The sequence below is a fragment of the Pongo abelii genome, chromosome 16 (assembly GCF_028885655.2).
Source record: "Pongo abelii isolate AG06213 chromosome 16, NHGRI_mPonAbe1-v2.0_pri, whole genome shotgun sequence".
Classification (NCBI taxonomy): Eukaryota; Metazoa; Chordata; class Mammalia; order Primates; family Hominidae; genus Pongo; species Pongo abelii.
In genome coordinates this window covers 21,646,691-21,670,285 of record NC_072001.2, presented here as the reverse complement: position 1 = coordinate 21,670,285, position 23,595 = coordinate 21,646,691, and the positions used below count along the sequence as shown (strand labels likewise).

Here is a 23,595-nt window from a genome sequence, read left to right as displayed (position 1 = left end):
ACTCCAGCCTGGGCAACAAGAGGGCCATTCCGCCTCAAATAAAATAAATAAATAAAATAAAAAGACAGACCGTTTTCACCATGTTGCCCAGGCCGGTCTGGGACTCCTAGGCTCAAGCCATCGGCCACGCTCGGCTGTCTGAAGTCCAGAGCCACGCCAGGCCGATCTATTCCTTTCTGCTTAATAAACTGGGCTGGGTGCAGTGGGTCACACCTGCAATCCCAGCACCCCGGAGGCCAAGGAGGGCGGATCACCCGAGGTCTGGACCTACAGGCCAGCCTAACCAACATGCAGAAACCCCATCTCTACCAAAAAAAAAAAAAAAAATGGCGAGCATGGTGGCACCTGTCTGTAATCCCAGCCACTCGGGAGGCTGAGGCAGGAGAACCACCCAAACCCGTGAGGCGGAGGCCACTGCGAGCGGAGACCGCACCACTGCACACCAACCTGGGCAACAACAGCAAAACTCCACTCAAAAAGAAAAAAAAAAAAGGGAACAGGTTTCACCATGTTGCCCAGGCCAGTCTGGGAATCATAGGCTCCAGCGATCATCTGCACTTGGCCGTCCAAAATCCTGGGACTACAAGCGTGAGCCACCACGCCAGGCCGATCTATTCCCTTCTGATCAATAAATTGAGCCGGGCTGCAGTGGCTCACATCTGCAATCCCAGCACCCCGGGAGGCACAAGCAGGCGTATCACCTGAGGACGGGAGCTCCTGGCAAGCCCGACCAACATGGAGAAATCCTGTATCTACCAAAAGAAAAAAAAAAGCCGGGCATAGTGACTCCTGCCTGTAATCCCAGCCACTCGGGAGGCTGAGGCAGAAGAACCACCCAAATCAGGGAGGCGAAGTCCACGGCGAGGCGAGACCCCGCCACTGCACTCCACCCTGAGCAACAAGAGCGAAATTCTGCCTCAAATAAAATAAGTAAATAAAATAAAAAGAGAGACCGGTTTCACCATGTTGCCCAGGCCGGTCTGGAACTCCTAGGCTCAAGTGATAGGCTATGCTCGGCTGTCTGCAGTCCAGAGCCACGCCACGCCTATCTATTCCTTTCTGCTTAATAAATTGGGCTGGGTGCAGTGGCTCACACCTGCAACCCCAGCACCCCGGGAGGACAAGGCAGGCAGACCACCCGAGGTGGGGAGCTCCAGGCCAGGCTGACCAACATGCAGAAACCCCATCTCTACCAAAAAAAAAAAAGCCAGGCGTGGTGGCTCACGCCTGCAATCCCAGTCACTCGGGAGGCTGAGGCAGGAGAACCACCCAAACCCGGGAGGCGGAGGCCACGGCGAGCCGAGACCGCACCACTGCACTCCAGCCTGGGCAACAGGAGGGCCATTCCGCCTCAAATAAAATAAATAAATAAAATAAAAAGACTGACCGGTTTCACCATGTTGCCCAGGCTGATCTGGAACTCCTAGGCTCAAGCGATCAGCCGCGCTCGGCCGTCCGAAGACCAGAGCCACGCCAGGCCGATCTACTACTTTCTGCTTAATTAACTGAGCTGGGCACAGTGGCTCACCCTTGCATTCCCAGCACCCCGGGAGGCCAAGGCAGGCAGATCACCCGAGGTCGCGAGCACCAGGTCAGCCTGACCAACATGCAGAATCCCCGTCTCCACCAAAAAAAAAAAAAAAAGCCGGGGATGGTGGTGCCTGCCTATAATCCCAGCCACTCGGGAGGCTGAGGCAGGAGAACCACCCAAACCCGGGAAGCATAGGCCACAGCGAGGGGAGACAGTGCCATTGCACTCCACCCTGGGGAACAAGAGCAAAACTCCACTCAAACAGAAAAAGAAAAGGCGCAAGGTTTCACCATGTTGCCCAGGACAGTGTGGTACTCACAGGCTCAAGCGATCATCTGCACTCGGCCGTCCAAAGTCCTGGGACTACAAGCGTGAGCCAACAAGCCAGACCGATCTATTCCCTTCTGATTAATAAATTGAGCCAGGCACAGTGGCTCACACCTGCAATCCCAGCACCCCAAGAGGACAAGGCGGGTGGATCACTCGAGGTCGGGAGTTACAGGCCAGCCAGACCAACATGCAGAAACCCCGTCTCTACCAAAAAAAAAAAAAAGCCAGGCATGGTGGCTCCTGCCTATAATCGCAGCCACTCGGGAGGCTGAGGCAGGAGAACCACCCAAACCCGGGAGGCGGAGGCCGCGGCAAACCGAGACCACGCCACTGCACTCCACCCTGGGCAACAAGAGCCAAAATTCCACTCAAAAACAAACAAACAAAAGGGACCAGGTTTCACCATGTTGCCCAGCACAGTCTGGAACTCAAAGGCTCAAGCGATCGTCTGCACTCGGCCGTCCAACGTCCTGGGACTACAAGCGTAAGCCACCACGCCAGACTGATCTATTCCCTTCTGAATAATAAATTGAGCCAGGCGCCGTGGCTCACACCTGCAATCCCAGCACCCCAGGAGGACAAGGCAGGCGGATCACGTGAGGTTGGGAGCTCCAGGAAAGCCTGACCAACATGCAGAAACCCCGTTTCTACCAAAAAAAAAAAAAAAAAAAAATCCGGGCATGGTGGCTCCTGCCTGTAATCCCAGCCACTAGGGAGGCTGAGGTAGGAGAACCACCCAAACCCGGGAGGCGGAGGCCACAGTGAGCCGAGACCGTGCCACTGCACTCCACCCTGGGCAACAAGAGCAAAATTCCACTCAATAACAAACAAACAAAACAGACCAGGTTTAACCATGTTGCCCAGGCCAGTCTGCAACTCATAGGCTCAAGCGATCATCTGCAATCGCCCATCCAATGTACTGGGACTACAAACGTGAGCCACCATGCCAGGCCGATCTATTCCCTTCTGGTTAATAAATTGGGCCTGGCGCAGTGGCTCACACCTGCAAACCCAGCAAACTGGGAGGCCGAGGCGGGTGGATCACCCGAGGTCCCGAGATTGAGACCAACCTCACCAACATAGAGAAAACCCGTCTGTATCAAAAAAAAAAAAAAAAAAAAAAAAAAAAGCTGGGCATGGTGGCTCACGCCTGCAATCCCAGTCACTCGGGAGGCTGAGGCAGGACAACCACCCAAACCAGGGAGGCGGAGGCCACAGCTAGCCGAGACCGCGCCACTGCACTCCAGCCTGGGCAACAAGAGGAAAATTCCGCCTCAAATAAAATAAAAAGACAGACCGGTTTCACCATGTTGCCCAGGCCGGTCTGGAACTCCTAGGCTCAAGCAATCGGCCGCGCTGTGCTGTCTGAAGTCCAGAGCCATGCCAGGCCGATCTATTCCTTTCTGCTTAATAAATTGGGCCGGGTGCAGTGGGTCATACCTGCAATCCCAGCACCCTGGAGGCCAAGGAGGGCGGATCACCCGAGGTCTGGACCTACAGGCCAGCATGACCAACATGCAGAAACCCCGTCTCTACCAAAAAAAAAAGGCGAGCATGGTGGCACCTGCCTGTAATCCCAGCCACTCGTGAGGCTAAGGCAGGAGAACCACCCAAACCCGTGAGGCGGAGGCCACTGCGAGCGGAGACCACACCACTGCACACCAACCTGGGCAACAACAGCAAAACTCCACTCAAAAAGAAAAAAAAAAAGGGAACAGGTTTCACCATGTTGCCCAGGCCAGTCTGGGAATCATAGGCTCAAGCGATCATCTGCACTTCGCCGTCCAAAATCCTGGGACTACAAGTGTGAGCCACCACGCCAGGCCGATTTATTCCTTTCTGATCAATAAATTGAGCCGGGCTGCAGTGGCTCACACCTGCAATCCCAGCACCCCGGGAGGCACAAGCAGGCATATCACCTGAAGACGGGAGCTCCTGGCCAGCCCGACCAACATGGAGAAACCCTGTATCTACCAAAAGAAAAAAAGAAAAAAAAAGCCGGGCATGGTGACTCCTGCCTGTAATCCCAGCCACTCGGGAGGCTGAGGCAGAAGAACCACCCAAATCAGGGAGGCGGAGCCCACGGCGAGTCGAGACCCCGCCACTGCACTCCACCCTGAGCAACAAGAGTGAAATTCTGCCTCAAATAAAATAAGTAAATAAAATAAAAAGAGAGACTGGTTTCACCATGTTGCCCAGGCCAGTCTGGAACTCCTAGGCTCAAGTGATAGGCTATGCTCGGCCGTCCGCAGTCCAGAGCCATGCCAGGCCTATGTATTGCTTTCTGCTTAAGAAATTGGGCCAGGCGCTGTGGCTCACACCTGCAACCCCAGCACCCCGGGAGGACAAGGTAGGCAGACCACCCGAGGTGGGGAGCTCCAGGCCAGGCTGACCAACATGCAGAAACCCCGTCTCTACCAAAAAAAAAAAAAAAGCCGGGCATGGTGGCTCCTGCCTGTAATCCCAGCCACTCGGGAGGCTGAGGCAGGAGAACCACCAAAACCCGGGAGGCGGAGGCCACGGCGAGCCGAGACCGCACCACTGCACTCCAGCCTGGGCAACAAGAGCAAAACTCCACTCAAAAAGAAAAAGAAAAGGGACAAGATTTCACCATGTTGCCCAGGACAGTGTGGTAATCACAGGCTCAAGCGATCATCTGCACTCGGCCGTCCAAAGTCCTGGGACTACAAGCGCGAGCCAACAAGCCAGACCGATCTATTCCCTTCTGATTAATAAATTGACCCAGGCACAGTGGCTCACACCTACAATCCCAGCACCCCAAGAGGACAAGACGGGCGGATCACTCGAGGTCGGGAGTTACAGGCCAGCCTGAGCAACATGCAGAAACCCCGTCTCTACCAAAAAAAAAAAAAAAAAGCCGGGCATGGTGGCTCCTGCCTGTAATCCCAGCCACTCGGGAGGCTGAGGCAGGAGAACCACCCAAACCCGGGAGTCGGAGGCCACGGTGAGCCTAGACCGTGCCACTCTACTCCACCCTGGGCAACAAGAGCAAAATTCCACTCAAAAACAAACAAACAAAAGGGACCAGGTTTAACCATGTTGCCCAGGCCAGTCTGCAACTCATAGGCTCAAGCGATCATCTGCACTCGCCCATCCAAAGTCCTGGGACTACAAGCGTGAGCCACCATGCCAGGCTGATCTATTCCCTCTGGTTAATAAATTGGGCCGGGCGCGGTGGCTCACACCTGCAATCCCAGCACACCGGGAGGCCGAGGCGGGTGGATCACCCCAGATCCAGAGATTGAGACGAGCCTCACCAACATGGAGAAAACCCGTCTGTACCAAAAAAAAAAAAAAAAAAAAAGCAAAAAAAAAGCTGGGCATGGTGACTCCTGCCTGTAATCTCAGCCACTCGGGAGGCTGAGGCAGGAGAACCACCCAAATCAGGGAGGCGGAGGCCACGGTGAGCCGAGACCCCGCCACTGCACTCCACCCTGAGCAACAAGAGCGAAATTGCGCCTCAAATAAAATAAGTAAATAAAATAAAAAGAGAGACCGGTTTCACCATGTTGCCCAGGCTGGTCTGGAACTCCTAGGCTCAAGTGATAGGCTATGCTCGGCCGGCCGCAGTCCAGAGCCACGCAAGGCCTATCTATTGCTTTCTGCTTAAGAAATGGGGCCGGGCGCAGTGGCTCACACCTGCAACCCCAGCACCCCGGGAGGACAAGGCGGGCAGACCACCCGAGGTGGGGAGCTCCAGGCCAGGCTGACCAACATGCAGAAACCCTGTCTCTACCAAAAAAAAAAAAAAAAAGCCAGGCATGGTGGCTCATGCCTGCAATCCCAGTCACTCAGGAGGCTGAGGCAGGAGAACCACCCAAACCAGGGAGGCGCAGGCCACGGCAAGCCGAGACAGTGCCACTGCACTCCACCCTGGGCAAAAGGAGCAAAACTCCACTCAAAAAGAAAAAAAAAGGGACCAGGTTTCACCATGTTGCCCAGGCCAGTCTGGTACTCATAGGCTCAAGCAATCATCTGCACTCGGCCGTCAAAAGTCCTGGGACTACAAGCCTGAGCCACCACCCAGGCTGATCTATTCCCTTCTGATTAAGAAATTGAGCCGGGCGCTGTGGCTCACACCTGCAATCCCAGCACCCCAGGAGGACACGGCAGGCGGATCACCCGAGGTCTGGAGCTACAGGCCAGCCTGACCAACATGCAGAAACCCCGTCTCTACCAAAAAAAAAAAAGAAGCCGGGCATGGTGGCTCCTGCCTATAATCGCAGCCACTGGGGAGGCTGAGGCAGGAGAACCACCCAAACCCGGGAGGCAGAGGCCACGGCCAGCTGAGACCACGCCACTGCATTCCACCCTGGGCAACAAGAGCAAAACTCCACTCAAAAACAAACAAACAAAAGGACCAGATTTCACCATGTTGCCCAGGCCAGTCTGGTAATCATAGGCTCAACCGATCATCTGCACAGGCCGTCCAAAGTCCTGGGTCTACAAGCATGAGCCACCACGCCAGGCCGATCTATTCCCTTCTGGTTAATAAACTGGGCCCCGCGCAGTGGCTCACAGCTGCAATCCCAGCTCCCCGGGAGGCCGAGGCGGGTGGATCACCCGAGGTCCGGAGATTGAGACCAGCCTCACCAACATAGAGAAAACCCGTGTGTACCCAAAAAACAAACAAACAAAAAAAAGGCGGGCATGGTGGCTGACGCCTGTAATCCCAGTCACTCGAGAGGCTGAGGCAGGAGAACCACCCAAACCAGGGAGGCGGAGGCCACGGCAAGCCGAGACTGCGCCACTGCACTCCAGCCTGGGAAACAAGAGCGAAATTCTGCCTCAAATAAAATAAATAAAGAAAATAAAAAGAGAGACCAGTTTCTCCTTGTTGCACAGGCCGGTCTGGAACTCCTAGGCTCAAGCGATCGGCCGCGCTCAGCCGTCCGAGGTCTGGAGCCATGCCAGGCCGACCTATTCCTTTCTGCTTAATAAATTGGGCCGGGCGCGGTGGCTCACACCTGCAATCCCAACACACCGGGAGGCCAACGAGGGCAGATCTCCAGACGTGGGGAGCGCCAGGCCAGCCTAACCAACATGCAGAAATCCTGTCTCTACCAAAAAAACAAACAAACAAACAAAAAAAACCGGGCATGGTGGCTCCTGACTCTAATCTCAGCCACTCAGCAGGCTGAGGCAGGAGAACCACCCAAACCCAGGAGGCGGAGGCCACGGCGAGCCTAGACCGCGCCACTGCACTCCACCCCGGGCAACAAGAGCAAAACTCCACTCAAAAAGACAAAAAAAAGGGACCAGGTTTCACCATGTTGCCCAGGCCAGTCTGGAACTCATAGGCTCAAGCGATCATCTGCACTCGGCCGTCCAAAGTCCTGGGACTACAAGCGTGAGGCACCACGCCAGGCCGATCTATTCCCTTCTGGTTAAGAAATTGAGCCGGGCGCGGTGGCTCACACCTGCAATCCCAGCACCGCGGGAGGCCGAGGTGGGTGGATCACCCGAGGTCCGGAGTTTGAGACCAGCCTCGCCAACATGGAGAAACCCCTTTTCTACCAAAGAAGGAAAAAAAAAAAAAAGCCGGGCATGGTGGCTCACGCCTGCAATCCCTGTCACTCGGGAGGCTGAGGCAGGAGAACCACCCAAACCCGGAGGCGGAGGCCACGGCGAGCCGAGACCGAGACCGCAGCACTGCACTTCAGCCTGGGCAACAAGAGGGACATTCCGCCTCAAATAAAATAAATAAATAAAATAAAAAGAGAGACCGGGTTTCTCCATGTTGCCCAGGCTGGTCTGGAACTCCTACGCTCAAGCAATCGGCCGCGCTCCGCCGTCCGAAGTTTGGGGCCTCGCCAGGCCGATCAATTCCTTTCTGCTTAATAAATTGGGCCGGGCGCAGTGGCTCACACCTGCAAACCCAGCACCCCAGGAGGCCAAGGCAGGCAGATCACCCGAGTTCGGGAGCTCCAGGCCAGCCTGACCAACATGCAGAAACCCTGTCTCTAGCAAAAAAAAAAAAAAAAAAAAAGCCGGGCATGGGGGTTCACACCTGCAATTCCAGCCACTCGGGAGGCTGAGGCAGGAGAACCACCCAAACCCGGGAGGCGGAGGCAGCAGGGAGCCGAGACCGCGCCACTGCATTCCAGCCTAGGGAACAGGAGCGAAATTCCGCCTCTAAATAAATAAATAAATAAATAAATAAATAAATAAATAAAAAGAGAGACCGGGTTTCACCATGTTGCCCAGGCCGGCCTGGAACTCCTAGGCTCCAGTGATCCACCGCACTCGGCCGGCCGAAGTCCTGGGATCACAAGCGTGAGCCACCAAGCCAGGCCGATCTGTTCCTTTCTGATTAATAAATTGGGCCCTGCGCAGTGGCTCAGGCCTGCAATCCTAGCACCCCGGGAGGCCAAGGAGGGCGGATCACCTGAGGTCGGGAGTTTGAGACCAGCCTGACCGACATGGAAAAACCCCGTCTCTACCAAAAAAAAGAACAAAAACAACAACAACAGAAAAGAGCATTTCTATAGCTACTGATTAAATTATGCATATGTCATTTTTAAACAGCTTTATTGAAGCACAAGAGAAATACAATGAAGTGAACATAATTAAAGTGCACAGTTTGATAGATAGGTTGGCCTATGTATATAACTGTGAAACTATCAGGACAATACAAACATTTCAATCACCCCAAAAACTTTCCTTGTGCTTCTTTGTAATTCCTTCTTTCCACTCATCCCTGTCCCACTCTTTAGCTCCAGATAATCGCTCATGTGCTTTCTGTGAAATTTTGCATTCTTTAAAATGTATGTAAGTGAAATCATGCATTATGTGTACTTTTTTCTGTCTTCTATCATCAGCTTAATTATTTTCAGATTCATCTATACTGTAGCATTGATCAATGATTCATTCCTTTTTTATTGCTTAGTAGTAAGTATGAATATAACACATCCATTCAATTGCTGATAGAAATTTGGGTTGTTTCCACTTTCTGGCTATTAAAATAAAGTTGCAATGAATATTAATATATGAATCTTTGTATGAACATATATTGTTCTTGGCTAAATCCTTAAGAACGGAATGATTAGATCATATTTCTTTTTTTTCAAAAAAGCGGCCAAACTTTTTCAAAATAGATTTATGGATCAAATTTCTATTACTTCTTTAGTCAGCTTTGGTAGTTTGTGTTTCTAGCAATTTTTCCATTTCATCTATGTTATCTAATTTGTTGTAATACCATTGTTAATTTTATTTCCTCGTAACCCTTTTATTTATCTGAGGTCAGCAATAATGTCCTTTTATTCTCAGTTGTAGTAATTAAATATTTTGTCTCTCTCTCTCCAGCTCTGTCTCCCCTTCCTTCTCTCTCTTTTTTTGCTCTCTCTACTTTTCCTCGTGAGTCTCAACTATAAGTTTGTCAATTCTCCTAATCTTTACAAAGTACAAAGTATTATTTTGTTGATTTTCTCTACATTTTCCCATTCTCCAATGTATTTACTTCTATTTTAATCTTTACTATTTCCTTCCATGTTTTTGCTTTGAGTTTAGTTGGCCTTTCTTTTTTACTTTCTTGTAGTGAAATGTTGGTGATTTATTCCTCATATAGGTGCTTACAGCTGTGTGTTTCACACTAAGCACTTGCTTTAGCTGCATCCCATAGGTTTTGTTGTGTTTTCTTTTTCTTCATCTATAGGTATTTTCTGATTTCCTTTGTTATTTCCTTTTTGACCTACTGTCCTTTGAATAGTGTGTTGGTTAATTTCTACATATTTGTGAATTTCTCTACTTTTCTTCTGTCAGTTTCCTAATTTTATTCCATTGTGGTTGGGGAACATACTTTGTATGATGTTGGGTCTATCAAATTTTTTATCATGAGGTATCTCTGAGTTTATCGTTTCTGGAATTTGTTGAGCTTTTGGTGTTTTTAAAAAATCAAATTTGGGAAGTTTTCAATCATTATCTTTTTCTTTCTGTTACTCTAATTATATAATCTCACTTGACCTAACTTGAAGTTCCCTAATTCTTTTTCTGACTCTTCAACTCTGCTATTTAGCCCATCTAGTGAATTTCTCATTTCAGTTATTGTGCTTGTCCACTCCAGATTTTCTATTTGGTTGTTTAAAAAAAAAATTTCTATTTCTTTTTTTTAAACTTTAAGTTCAAGGGTAAATGTGCGGGTTTGTTACATAGGTAAACTTATGTCATGGGGGTTTGTTGTACAGATTATTTCATCACCCAGGTATTAGGCCTAGTACTGATTAATTCTTTTTCCTGATCCAATATTTACTATTTTGTGAGACACTGCCCTCATACTTTCCTACAGTTCTTCTGACATGGTTTCCTTTAGCTCTTTGAAGTCACTGATTTAAAATAGCCAACTTAGTCTTTGTCTAGTCAGTCCAATGTCTGGATTTCCTCAACAACAGTTCTCTACTGACTGCTTTTACCCCTTTGGGCCATATATTCTTATTTACTTGCATGTTTCTTAATATATTTTTGTTGGAAACTGGACACTTTAAATTACATGGCAACTCTGGAAATCAGATTTGCCCACCTGCCCCAGGTTTTGTTATTGTGATTATTTAGTATCGTTTTAGTCATATTTCTGAACTAAATCTGTAAAGTCTGTATTTTTTGTTGTAATGAAGTCCTGGATCAGTTCGCTTAGCGGTCAGGAAACTATTGGAGAGATTTCCCTAAACACTGGGAAGCAAAGTCTCCCAGTTTTTGCCAAGGGCCTCTTGGGTATGTGTTGGGCACACCTTTAACACTAAGCCAGGCAGCCTGTTGGTAAATTCCATGGGATTTTCTATGTAGACAATCACATAATATGCAAACAAAGATAGTTTTACTTCTTCCTGCCATTCTCCATATGTTTTATTTCTTCTGCTTTCCTTATTGCATTGGCTAGAAACTCCATACTATTGAATAGAACAGAGGCATCCATCTTTTTTTAAACATAGGGGGAATGCATTCATTCTTTGACTATTAAGAATAATGTCAGCTGCTGTTAACTGTAGCTTGTATTTGTGTATGTCCTTGATTACATTCAGGAAGGTGCTTTCTAATACTGTTTGCAGGAATTGATGTTACATTTTGTCAAATGCCTTTCTGCATTGGTTGAGATGATTCTATCATTTTTCTTTCTTTACCTCTACCAATATTCTTTGTTCTGAAATCGACTTTGCCTGTTATTAATATAGCCGCTCCAGCTTTCTTTTTAGATGAGCATGCCGTATCTTTTTCAAACATGTTTGTCTATACTATTTGTGAATTTATGTTTAAAGTTCATTTTTAAAAAGCAGCATGTAGTTTTGTTGTTTTTAACCTATTCCAACCATTTCTGCCTTTTAAAAGGATGCTTAGGCCATTTAGATAGAGAGTTTTTCCTTGTTATTTTGATTTGCATTTCTCTAATGATCAGTGATATTGAGCTTTTCTATGTATGATTGTAAGCCATGTGTATATTTGATTCAAATAACTTTTCTTTAGCATTGAAAAGAAAGCATGTTTATTATAATCTCTGAAAATAAAAAATAGTAAGTATTTCAATGTAAGACAGTAACTACAGTAATAGTTTAGAGATGTGAGTGGTCTGTTTGGACTGAAGAAGTGAAATGTTTCACGAGGAAAATGGAATCTAAATGCAACTCTAAGACAAGAGAAAAAGATGAAAGACACATAACAGGCTCAAACACAAGTAAGTGTATCCACAGAGGATGTCAGGCTGATTGACTGAGATGGAACAGGGCTAGATTATGGAAGGCCAGTTTACAAAGAGCCCTGAAATTACAGGAGGTGTTTTCACCTCCTGTAGGTGCCATGCGAAGCTTCTGCAGGTTTTTTAATCAGGTGAAAGGTAAATATACGCATAAAGATCCAAAAGAAATAATGTCAAGAAATTTAGCTAGTGATTATAGGTAACCCAGAATAACAGAAGGCCCAGACAAATGGGCTGACCCACAGGTCTGTCCTGGAATCCCTCTTATGTCTTTATTTCATTTAGCATCCAGTACTGTGGCTGTAATTACCATCTATATCACAAGGACTTCCAAATTCATCTCCATGCCTGCTCCTTTCCTGAACTCTGGCCTTTTACCCAACTGTTTATCTGACACACCCATATAGATGTACAATGAACATCTCACACCTAACATGTGCAAAACAGAATTCTTGATTTGCAGCTCCCAAAACATGTTCTTATGTTCTTCCCCATTTCTGTCAATTTCACTCCTATCCCCACACTTACTCAAACCAAAACCTTAGAAGTATTACATCCCTTTCTTAGCTTACTTCCTACATTTAATAATTGAAGATTCCTGTCAACTTTATCAAACCCTACCCTGTTGTATCTTAAATCTATTTATCTCTGTCTTTACTTCTACCACTCTTGCTCTGGCCCTCATCATCTTTCACTCAGACTATCCCAAAAGGTCTCCTGAGGATCTTCTTGCCTCCCCAGAATCCAGATGTCTCCCTCCTATCTCAAAATCCTCACCTTGGTTCCCATAGCTCTATGAGACCCAAACCCTCTCTATCTCTTGGATCTCACTTCTTAGCACTCAAGTACCACCCTCGCAAAGCTTACTCTTGCCTTAGCATCTGAAATACTCTTATACCAGGTTTTTGAAAGGCCGGGTCCTTTCTGTCATCCATGCTTCATGTTAAATGATACCATCTGAAAAAGCCCTCCCTTACCACCCAGTCTTAAGTAGTCACTCACTGTAGCCACTTTCTCACAATATACCATTTTGGTTTCACCAAAGCAGTCATCAATACCTAATGTTCTATTTATTGTTTATCTCTTCCATATTTTTGCACCCCTTTATCCCAGATCAAATGTAAGCTCTTTGAAAGAAAGCACTTTTTTAGGTCTTCTTCACTGTTGTGTCTCCAGATGCAAGACCCACTACACATTTCTTGAATGAATTAATGGAAATACAGCACTTGATAAAGATGGGATCTCAAATCAGGAAGAAAAAAATTGATTCAACCAATAATTGAGACAAATTGTGAAGGAAGCTATAAGAAAAATCTGAAGAATATTAGGGGAACTTTTCCTCGACTGACCATTATCAGCTCAATCCAAATTCCCATCGTCCACATAGAACCTGGGATTTCTCCCATGCAATAGTGGCAACTGTGCACCTTAAACCCATCTCTTACCTGTTTCACTTACTTGGCAAGGTCTTCTCCATAGTAATGAAGCAACCAATAGCAGGTGCTTCCTTATCTGTGACACAGTCTGTATGATTCTGACCAATAGCAGACTTCTGTCTTTACAAGCACACACGTGCATGTGCGTTGTTTAAATTACAAAATTAAAGCTTGGAATTTAAATCAACCACATTGAACAACAGATCCCTGTGGAATAAATAAACTAAATATACCAACCAATGCACAAGACGTAGTCACCACCAATACAATACCACTTCAACTGCGTTAGCAGTTAGCTAGAGCCTAGGACAAATTCTTGGTAAGACAGAACCTTCATTTTTAACAGCACACGACAGTGCTTAGCATCAGCAAAGCCTCAGATGAGTAGAAGACTTGGTGTCATTAGCACAAATAAGTAGTGTTTCACTACTGTATTAGAAAAAAAATGGTGTATTCTAATAAAATAACTTCTAAAAAAAAAAAAACGAGGCCATTACTTTTCAAAACTTAGAAATCCTCATGAGACTAAGTGGCCTATACAACTTAGGTGGAGGGAAGGAATAATTCAGAAGATAGGGTTGGGTTTTTAGTCCTCTGGTAACTGCAGGCTGAGGGTAGTAAATTAGGGATAATGTGGCTTCACGCACAAACCTTACAATAAGCAAAACATATCCCAGATTCTATACTCAATGGCTTAACACTGGCTATCACTGGAACTGCAGAGGGATGAAGGATTTTTTATAGCAGATTTGTATTTTTTAAAATTTCTGTATAGTTTGAATGTTTTAATCAAGTGTGTTTTATTTTTGTAATAATAATGAATTCAAAAAAGCTAAAAGGCAAAAGTAGTCAAAATATACAGGAATTGACTATTTGTATCAGTGCTTTTCAACAGAAATATAACGAGAGCCACAAGTGCTGTGATGCACACATTTATTTTTCAGTTTTCCAGTAGCCACATTAAAAAAGGTAAGAAAATACAGGTAAAATTAATTTAAGAACATATTTTATTCAACCCAATATATCCAAAATATTATCATTTAAACGGGGATTCAGCATAACAAGTATTGAGATAGTTTACAGTCTTTCTTTTCTTACTAAGTCTACAAAATCTGGGGTATATTTTATACTCATAACACAGCCCAATGAGAACTAGCCACGTTTCAGTTGCCTCAAGAGCCAAATGCTTTAGTACTGCACAGTGCAGATCTGTATCCTGAAAACATATTTTCACATTAATAAGAAAAAATGGGCTAATGAGAAGATCAGACAATTTATAAAATATAAAAAGTAAAGGGTGAGTAACTACATTGAAAAATGTAAAAATTCAGCAGTAATAAAAATGTAATGAAAAACCATGAACTGCAATGTGTTCAGTCACATGCAGGTATGACTGAGGGATAGGTGAACAAACTAGTACTGCCCTTCTGAAAAAAAATCAACAACATGTTAACAAAAACTTTAAGTGATTATTATTCATAACGTTTGCTGCAAAAAACTCATTTTCTAAGAATTTTATACTAAGCTCTGATGGAAGAAATGTGCAAGACAGTTATAAGGATGTTTAAATCTGTATCATTTATAAAAGGAAGAAATTGGCAATAACCTAAATGTTCAATCCCAGGTACCTAATTTAATCAGTAATGGTAAAACCATAAAATTAAATGTCGATCCATTATTTTATATGATGACTAATGATTATTCTAGATATTAGATAATAAATACAACATAGCATATATCCATGAGCTATCTGTCTCCAAGACATGAGATCACTGATTTCAAATTTTATTTTTTGCTTATTTGTATTTTCTAAAATTTCCACAATACATTTTTATTACACCCAAAGTCAAAAATCAAAATGGCAAAGTAAGTCAGACAGACTGAAGATGAAGAAAACTGGAAAAAGGCTAGCCCATTTTTAGAAGAAATCTAATGATTGCCTCTGAATACATAATTTCAGTAGAAGGACAGTCTTTAGAAACCAAAATAATGGTTGAGAAGCAAAAAGAAATGTAATCAGGAAGGAATTATGGAAAATGCACATGGTAACAGTATATATCATACAGAGTGTTTCTTTCTGTTTGTTAGATTTTTAAAGGAAAATATGTCCATGGTGGAAAGTTTAGAAGAAATGAAAGAGAATAAAGAAGGAAAGAAAAATCACTTGCAGCTTCAACACCAGCAATCCCTACCCTCAATATCTTGGAGTGCTCCCTTTAGATCCTTTCCTGCATGGTGCCCAATAAATGTTTGTTGAACAAATGGGGGCGAAAGAACCAAAATATACAGGGATATCATTACACTGAATAGGAAGGAGGGACAGAAAGAGCAAGTCTTAGGAAATGCCTGGGTACAAAATAAGGAGAAAAGTTACACTTAATAGCATATCATAATAACTGCATTTAAAGGTGGGAGGAGAGTCAATGTGTAATAAGTGTTATTTGATTTAAGTATTTCCCTCTATTGCTAAATTTAAGTGTAGTTAAAATTTCATAGATTACTTTCTTTACATAATGTACTATCCGCATCATTGACAATTTCTGTGAATATCATGTTTCTAATAACATAATAATTTTTCAATGTTTATGTATTCCATAATTTGCAGAAACAATGCCATGATATTGAAATCAATTACTTACAATGCCAAGGGAATAGAACTATTCATGGCTCATTGTTTACCTCTATGATATCTACTAGACAGGGGTCCTGTCAGAAGAAGGACTAAAAGGGTATTACTAAAACTCTTGATACATGTGGCTAAACCCCTTTTTAGAAAGTTTTAATCAAATCTTGCTCTGAAGCAGTGAGATCTGACAATGTACAATATGTGTATTTCTATTTATTGGGTGAAAGAGCCATTAAAAGCTAAATGACTAAGGAAAGGAGGCTGTGAAAGACAAAGCTGAGAATGCGGGAGTGAGAAGGAGTCATCATGCCTGCAATGCCACAGAAAAGAGACGAGTGGGAAGAGATGGATGAGAAAAGAAGAGAAGGAAGTTTGCAAACAAAGGAAACGTGAACTTAGTTAAGGAAGCACACATCTTCCTCTGAGAAATATGAAGGGGAAACTAATAGGATAGAAAGATGAAGAATAAGTGAAAACAGATATGACTATGAGAATAATTCCTCAGACAACATTGTAAGAAATGCCTTCTTCATTGACCAATTCCAAGAACTTCATGCTTCTATTTCTCAGCTGGACAAGTTGGGGTGCCCGGTCCATCATCCACAACTCCTCTTCTAGCTCCAGCTGGGAGATAACACTGGCTTTGAAAGGATGACAGCCCACCCATGGGGAAAGAAAGAGACAAATATCTGAAAATTTGGCCCTAACCCCTTAGTGTTTGACTCACTGAATGATGGCTACTGTGAGGTTTAAGGGAGGAGTAGCATAGAAAGCTCCTAATATCAACACTTTAAAAATAAAGACAGTTTACCTGGGGAAAATGTATTGGGAACATCTTGTGTCTTGAGGGCCAACTAGATTGTAAAACCTTTGGTTTGGGGGACTATATAAGCCCAGCAGAATAAAATGCTATGAAGACTCATGGCTGTTAATAACTGAAAAAGCAAAGACCCTCAAATAGGAAGATTTTCAGTTACAAAAGAAAACACTCTTACCCACATGGATTAGATTCCTACAGTTCTCCAGCATCACTTCTCTGTACAGATTCCTCTGCAGAGGGCTCAGTTGTCTCCACTCCTCCTCAGTAAAGTCTATGACAACATTCTTGAATGTCACTGGCTCCTAAAATATAAGCATATTCACCCTCTATTAGCTATCCAGAAAGTGTTCCTGACATAATGTGTAAAGCTGATAGTCACAGGAAAGGTTGAGGAGATGTACAGAAAGTTTTTTGTTTTGTTTTGTTTTTATATTTGTTTTTGTTTTTTTTTTGTTTTTGTTTTGAGATGGAGTTTTGCTCTTGTTGCCCAGGCTGGAGTGCAGTGGTGCAATCTCGATTCACTGCAACCTCTGCCTCCTGAGTTCAAGTGATTGTCCTGCCTTAGCCTCCTGAGTAGCTGGGATTACAGATGCCCACCACCACACCCAGCTAATTTTTTGTATTTTTAGTAAAGACAACTTTTCAACATGTTGGCCAGTATGGTCTTGAACTCCCAACCTCAGGTGATCCACCCACCTCGACCTACCAAAGTGCTGGGATTACAGGCACTGGCCACCATGCCCCTTCTTTTTTTGGAGACAGAGTCTTGCTCTGTCACCCAGGCTGGAGTGCAGTGGCAGGATCTCAGCGCACTGCAGCCTCCACCACCCAGGTTCAAGTGGTTCTTGTGCCTCAGCCTCCCAAGTAGCTGAGATTACAGGCACAGGCCACCATGCCTGGCTAATTTTTTTTTGTATTTTTACCAGAGATGGGGTTTCACCATGTTGCCCAGGCTGGTCGCGAACTCCTCAGCTCAGGCAATCGACTAAGAGTCAATGCCTGGCCCAAGAAGTATTTTTGACAGTGCTCAGACTTTGTGGTTACCTGAAGAAGAAGCCATCGAGAGGAAATCCAACTTGCATAACTCATTTCATCCATATGTCTTTCCCTTCCTGTCTCAAAGGAAAAGTTGCCCTTCCATGTATCCTCTTATTGTACATTCTGGGTGTTCTCTGATACTCTCCAGGCATTCACTCTCACAAATCATCCCCATTTTTGTCAATCTTCAAACTATTCATCTTTGGAAACCCTTCTTCGGCTTATAAACAAGAATGTTCAAATGATCTCTTCCTAAATGATTTATCTCTGATAGAGAAAAAAAAGAATCCTTTGAAAATCAGTTTAGGAATGACAGTAACAATGCTGATGGGCCATCATTTAATAGGCATTGTTAAAAGATGGGGAGATACAGGTAGAGTAGGCAGCTTGAGAGGAAAAATCAAGGAAATACACCGTCAAGAGCAGAAGCCCTTATACACTACTCTCCTGCAGACACTGGGAGGGGCTGCCAGGGGCCTGCCAATTTTTGAGGTAACGTGTAGAGTTGGGAGAATGAGACCCCAGGAGTATTTATTCAAAGTTGAGAGGGGAAAGAACAGTCTTCAGGCCTACAACAAAGAGCTAAAGGTTTTCTTAGACAGGTTCTCCCACCCCCCACCCCAAGGCCACTGCTATTAAAAAGGAACAGAGAATGCAGCATCAAATGCATTAGATGCAGCTTACAAGAGAAGACAAATGTCACAAATATTTTTGGAGGAGTGTCTACAAGAACCCATCTGTACTAATCACAGCCAATTAGAGTTCTGGCTAAAACCAGCCACGTTAGGATCAATAATATTTTTAAAAAAGGATCCTGTCATTATCATTATGCACAGAAATAACAGCAGTACAGGACAGAAAGAACATGGTATGAAAAACATCAAAGGAAGAACACATTCTGGGAAAGCTAAGATCCAAGGAATACAAGAAATCTTCTAAAAATGCTTGCACTATAGAGTAATTCAATAAGGACATGAATTTAATGAAATGCACACACCACCCAACATGATTTTTTTTAAAAAGAGAGACGAAAAGCTATGAATTACTCTGGGAACAAAAATGTATTATGGAGCTAATAAATTTAGTAGGGATTCTCAAACATGCAAAAACAAAGAGAAGAACACTTTTCTTCTCATTATTCAAGATACAGGTTGAGAGAACATTTTAACTACTTGATACTTAAATCCACCCCCCCACCCCCCGCCACCCAAGAAAAAAAAGGAAGGATCACAATGAAGAACTAGGGAATAAAATTACTACTGGATGAATGGTAATGAGGGCTGTTTTTTTTTCCCCCAATCTTTATACATTTTATTTTTCTTTTTTGGCTTACTGCATTGTTGTTAAGACCAGACATATTTTTCTTTTTTGTCCTTGTAAGAGGGTGGTTGGAACACTTAATTGATCAATGTAGAACACATGATATAATGAGAATTTAAATGTTAAATGATTAAATTGACAAAAACAGTTACAGGAATATGGGTCCAGACAAAAATTTAAATAAGTATAAATCTTGACAAAGTAAAAATAATTTTACAACATTTTAAAAAAGTCCATAGAGGACAAAAGAGAGGGAGAAGAAATGTAAGCAAGGTTGATGTCTAATCATGTGGGCACAAACACAGTGAGTCTCTCATAACTGGCTTACCTTTTTTCTTTCACTCTTAGAGAAATATTCCAAAACAAGAATTTTCTCTTGTTCAATATAGTTCTCCTGAAGAACAGCAATTTCTTTAGTTCTCTAGTTAATTTTTCTTTTTAAATTCGAGTAACATTAATGTTGTTATATCATTAAATCTATTTATTACTAAACAATGCCAGTTTTCTTTCTGTCTCTTCATCCATTCATCTGTTCAACTCTCTTTTCGCCTTACTACAATGCCCAACACTTATCTCCACAAATATGCATGGAGAGAGACAGCCAGGTGTTCAAAGTTAACACTGAAAGGGAAACGCATGCACTTTCTGCTTTGTCAAACTACTATGTACTGCTGATTATTAAATAAAATAAAATACTTTAAAAAATAAAAATAATGGACTTCCACTTCCAGACAAAATGGAGTAAATGCCTTTCTCTGCTTCTCCTATGAAGTGTAGATAACAATCCTGGAAGTTATATTTCAAACAAAAATAAGATGAATATGAAAGGTGGAGAAAGGCAGGCTGGCTAAGGCCCCTGGGACTTGGGTGGCTTTGTCATCTCATGTATTCTATAGTTGGCACTGAAGAATAATCAACCTGGAAATGGTAATGGAAATAGAGGAAAAAAAAAAACCCCAGTAAAGGATCAGCCCAACAAGCCAGAAAACTTTTAGACAGTAACCACCCAACTCTAGGAAAACACCACAGGAAAAAAATGTGGCTCCATCCCCACGACCTTCAGCTAAGGAGCGGGCAGGGACATAGACTTTCCACGCTCATCCCACCACCCAGGGCTCTCTAACAAGAGAATTTTAAAGCACATCCCATGAAAAGGCCCCAGTGAGCAATTACATGAATGCCTGAATCAAAAGAAAGGGTAGAAAAATAGAAGTAAAATAGAAGACATAAAGAAAAATCAAATGAAAATTTTAAGAATAAAAACATGAGGCCAGGCACGATGGCTCACGCCTGTAATCCCAGCCCTTTGGGAGACCAAAGTGGGTGGGTCATGAGGTCAGGAGATCGAGACCATCCTGGCTAACACGGTGAAACCCAGTCTCTACTAAAAATACAAAAAAATTAGCCGGGTGTGGTGGCAGGTGCCTGTAGTCCCAGCTGCTTGGGAGACTGAGGGAGGAGAATGGCGTGAACCCGGGAGGCGGAGCTTGCAGTGAGCTGAGACGGCACCACTGCACTCCAGCCTGGGCAACAGTGTGAGACTCTGTCTTAAAAAAAATAAATAAATAAAAAATAAAAACATGAAATAATTGCACCTGTAATCCCAGCACTTTGAGAGGCCAGAGTGGGCAGATCACCTGAGGTCAGGGGTTTGAGACCAGCCTGGCCAACATGATGAAGCCTTGTCTCTACTAAAAATATAAAAATCATCCAGGTGTGGTGGCAGGCGCCTACAATCCCAACTACTTGGGAGGCTGAGGCAGGAGAATCACTTGAGCCCGGGAGGTGGAGTTTGCAGTGAGCGGAGATCATGCCACTGCACTCCAGCCTGGGTGACAGAGCGAGATTCCATCTCAAATAAAATTTCAAAACAAAATGAAAGAATTGAAATAAATAGCTCAGTAGACAGGCTCTACAACAGAGTGGAAAGGAGAGAGGAGAGAACCGGTGAACCTGAAAATAGAAACTACCCTGACCAACAGAGAGACAGCAGACAAAAACAGAAGAGATAGGTCCACAGGGACTTTTGGGATTATGTCCTGTGACATTAAAACAACTGAAATCATACACAGTGTGCTTTCTACTGTCTACTGGGAAAGACAAACAGACCCTTTGCCACCTTGACCAGAGCTGAGTCCTTAAATTTCTGGATGATGATGATTGTTATTTAAGAGCCAGAGGCTGGTGGAGTTGGTTTGTTTGGAGGAGGCCTCCTTACTCTCATCATAGCAACTTTTCCCTCGGGGGTCTCCAATCTTCTTATTCAGAGAGGTAGCTGAGGCAGGACAGTGGGGCTAACTGTGGACCAGGCGAGGGCATGGGCTGCTGGGGTGGCCCCCCTTCCCCGGTGTATATATTGTGTCCGTGTAAGGTTTTGTATATTCCAGAGGGTAGGGCCGCCCCTGTATCATACCTAGCGGTGGTTGGAGGTGGCACATGGGGAGGAGGTTCTAATAATTATTTGTGGCTGGGAAACATTTATTGCTAGCATAGGACAGAGGAAGGAGGCAGGGATGGGGTCATGGCTTCCCAGTGGTGTGATCACAGCTCACTGCAACCTCCAACTCTCATGCTCAAGTGATCCTCCCACCTCAGCCTCCCAGGTAGCTGGGAGTATAAGCATGCACTACTATGCCTGGCTAATTTTTAAACTTTTTGTAGACAAAAGGTCTTGCTATGTTGCCCATGCTGGTCTTGAACTCCTGGCCTCAAGCGATTCTCCCATCTTGGCCTCCCAAAGCACTGGGATTACAGGCATGAGACATTGCTCCTGTCCATAAGATTTTCTCTTTATTACTGTTTTGTTGTTGTTGTTTTGTTTTGTTTTTATTTTTTGACAGAGTCTCGGTCTGTTGCCCAAGCTGGAGTGCAGTGGTGCGATCTCTGCTCACTGCAACCTCCACCTCCTGGTTCAAGCAATTCTTATGCCTCAGCCTCCCGAGTACCTGTAGTTATAGGCATAAGCCACTGCACCTGGCTAATTTTTGAATTTTTAGTAGAGACAGAGTTTTGCCATGTTGGCCAGATTGGTCTTGAACTCCTGGCCTTAAGCAATCCGCTCTCCTCAGCCTCCCAAAGTGCTGGGATTACAGGTGTGAGCCACTGCTCCTGGCTAAGATCCCGTCTCTATTTAAATAAAAAAAAGAAAATTCAGAGTCTGTGGAACACAGAACACCAAAGGCCAGTTATTTACCTCTCTGAGGTAATCTGTGTAAACAATTTGATATATATCCTTTCAAGTTCATACTTGCTATGCATATATATACATAAACACATGTACGTTGACATATTCCCTCTTCCCTGCTGTCATGCTATTAGTCTTCTTTTTTTTGTAGAAATTGGACCAACTCTTTGTTCTTTGCTGGCCCGTATTTCTCCTATTCAGTGATGTGTTATGAATATGTGTTTAAGTCAATATATGCAACTCTTCAATATCATTTAAAAAGGTTATGATATACGATCATATGAAGGTGTTACAATTTATTCCAACAGTTCCCTTTTGCACATTTAATAATTTCCATTGATTTGCCAGGAAGAACAGTCTCATGTCATGGCTAAATCCTTTTGTATGGACATCCTTCATTATTCCCTTAAGATAAACTTTTAAATAAAGTTGCTAGATTAGTCTCATTTCTTAAGTTCTTTTTTGGTAGTTTATATGTAACACTGTAGTTTTGTATGTACTTGCAAATACCTATAGTGCTAGTAAAAAATGGGATAAAATTAGACTCTTTCACATATGCCAAATATATTTTGATTTAGCACTTCATTAAGTGCATGATTACAGTCTCTGTATCTTTTGATTTACCTTTCTATCTTTACAATTTTCAGCCGAGGTACTTAGAGGTCACATAGTAAATTAAGGTTTTCTTTTTTTTAATCATCTCTATCTTTCTAAATAGGGTGAGTCACAGTAAGCTATTTTTGGATTGTTGAAAGCTGTGACTCTCTTCTCAATTGGAGCCCAGAAACCATGCCACTTACAAAATATGCTTTGTCTTCCAACATCAGAGGGTCTGGTGGAAGGTGACTGTTCTTGGAACTTAAAAAGTCTAAACAGGACAAGAACAGAAGCTGGAAACTATTTCTGTTTCTGATAATATGGCTGAGTAGGCAGACATGCTGGATAGTCCTTGCAAAGACATACTTGAAATTGCCACACATACACACACGAAAAATCCAGAATCTCTAAGATGGAAGATGAAGTGAAAATCAGAAGGGCTACTACAAGAATAATGGGGAAGCAGCCCCAGTTATCAAGGGATGTGTGCATGTGTTCAATAAAAAGTTTCAAACCTAAAAAAAGTTGAGAAAAATAATGTAATTGCCCTACATATACACATCATCAACAATTTTTTATTCATGGCATGGACAGGTTTTTGGTTTTTTTGTTTACTTTTTTAAAGGTGGGATTTTGCTGTGGTTGCCCAGGCTGGAGTGCAGTGGCGTGATCTTGGCTCACTGCAACTTCCGCCTCCCAGGTTCAAGCGATTCTCCTGCCTCAGCCTCCCAAGTGGCTAGGATTACAGGCACCTGGCACCACATCTGGCTAACTGTTGTATTTTTAGTAGAGATGGTGTTTCACCACGTTGGTCAGGCTGGTCTTGAACTCCTGACCTCATGTGATCCACCTGCCTTGGTCTCTCAAAGTGCTGGGATTACAAGTGTGAGCCACCACACCTGGCCACAGCCAGTTTTGTTTCATTTATATTCCCACTTCATTTATATACATTCCTTCTTCCTCTTAATTATTTTGAAATAAAACCTATACATCATATCATTTTTTAAATT

General features: G+C 43.9%; 1 protein-coding gene across 1 annotated transcript in view; it reads right to left on the bottom strand.

Moving 5' to 3' along the window:
- The window catches only part of LOC112128543 (programmed cell death 6-interacting protein-like), a 75,502-nt gene that overhangs the window by 26,931 nt on the left and 24,976 nt on the right, over positions 1-23,595 (bottom strand). Inside the window, 1 exon segment of the mRNA XM_054531299.1 lies at positions 16,622-16,748. Within this exon segment, the coding sequence (XP_054387274.1) occupies positions 16,622-16,748 (127 nt within the window).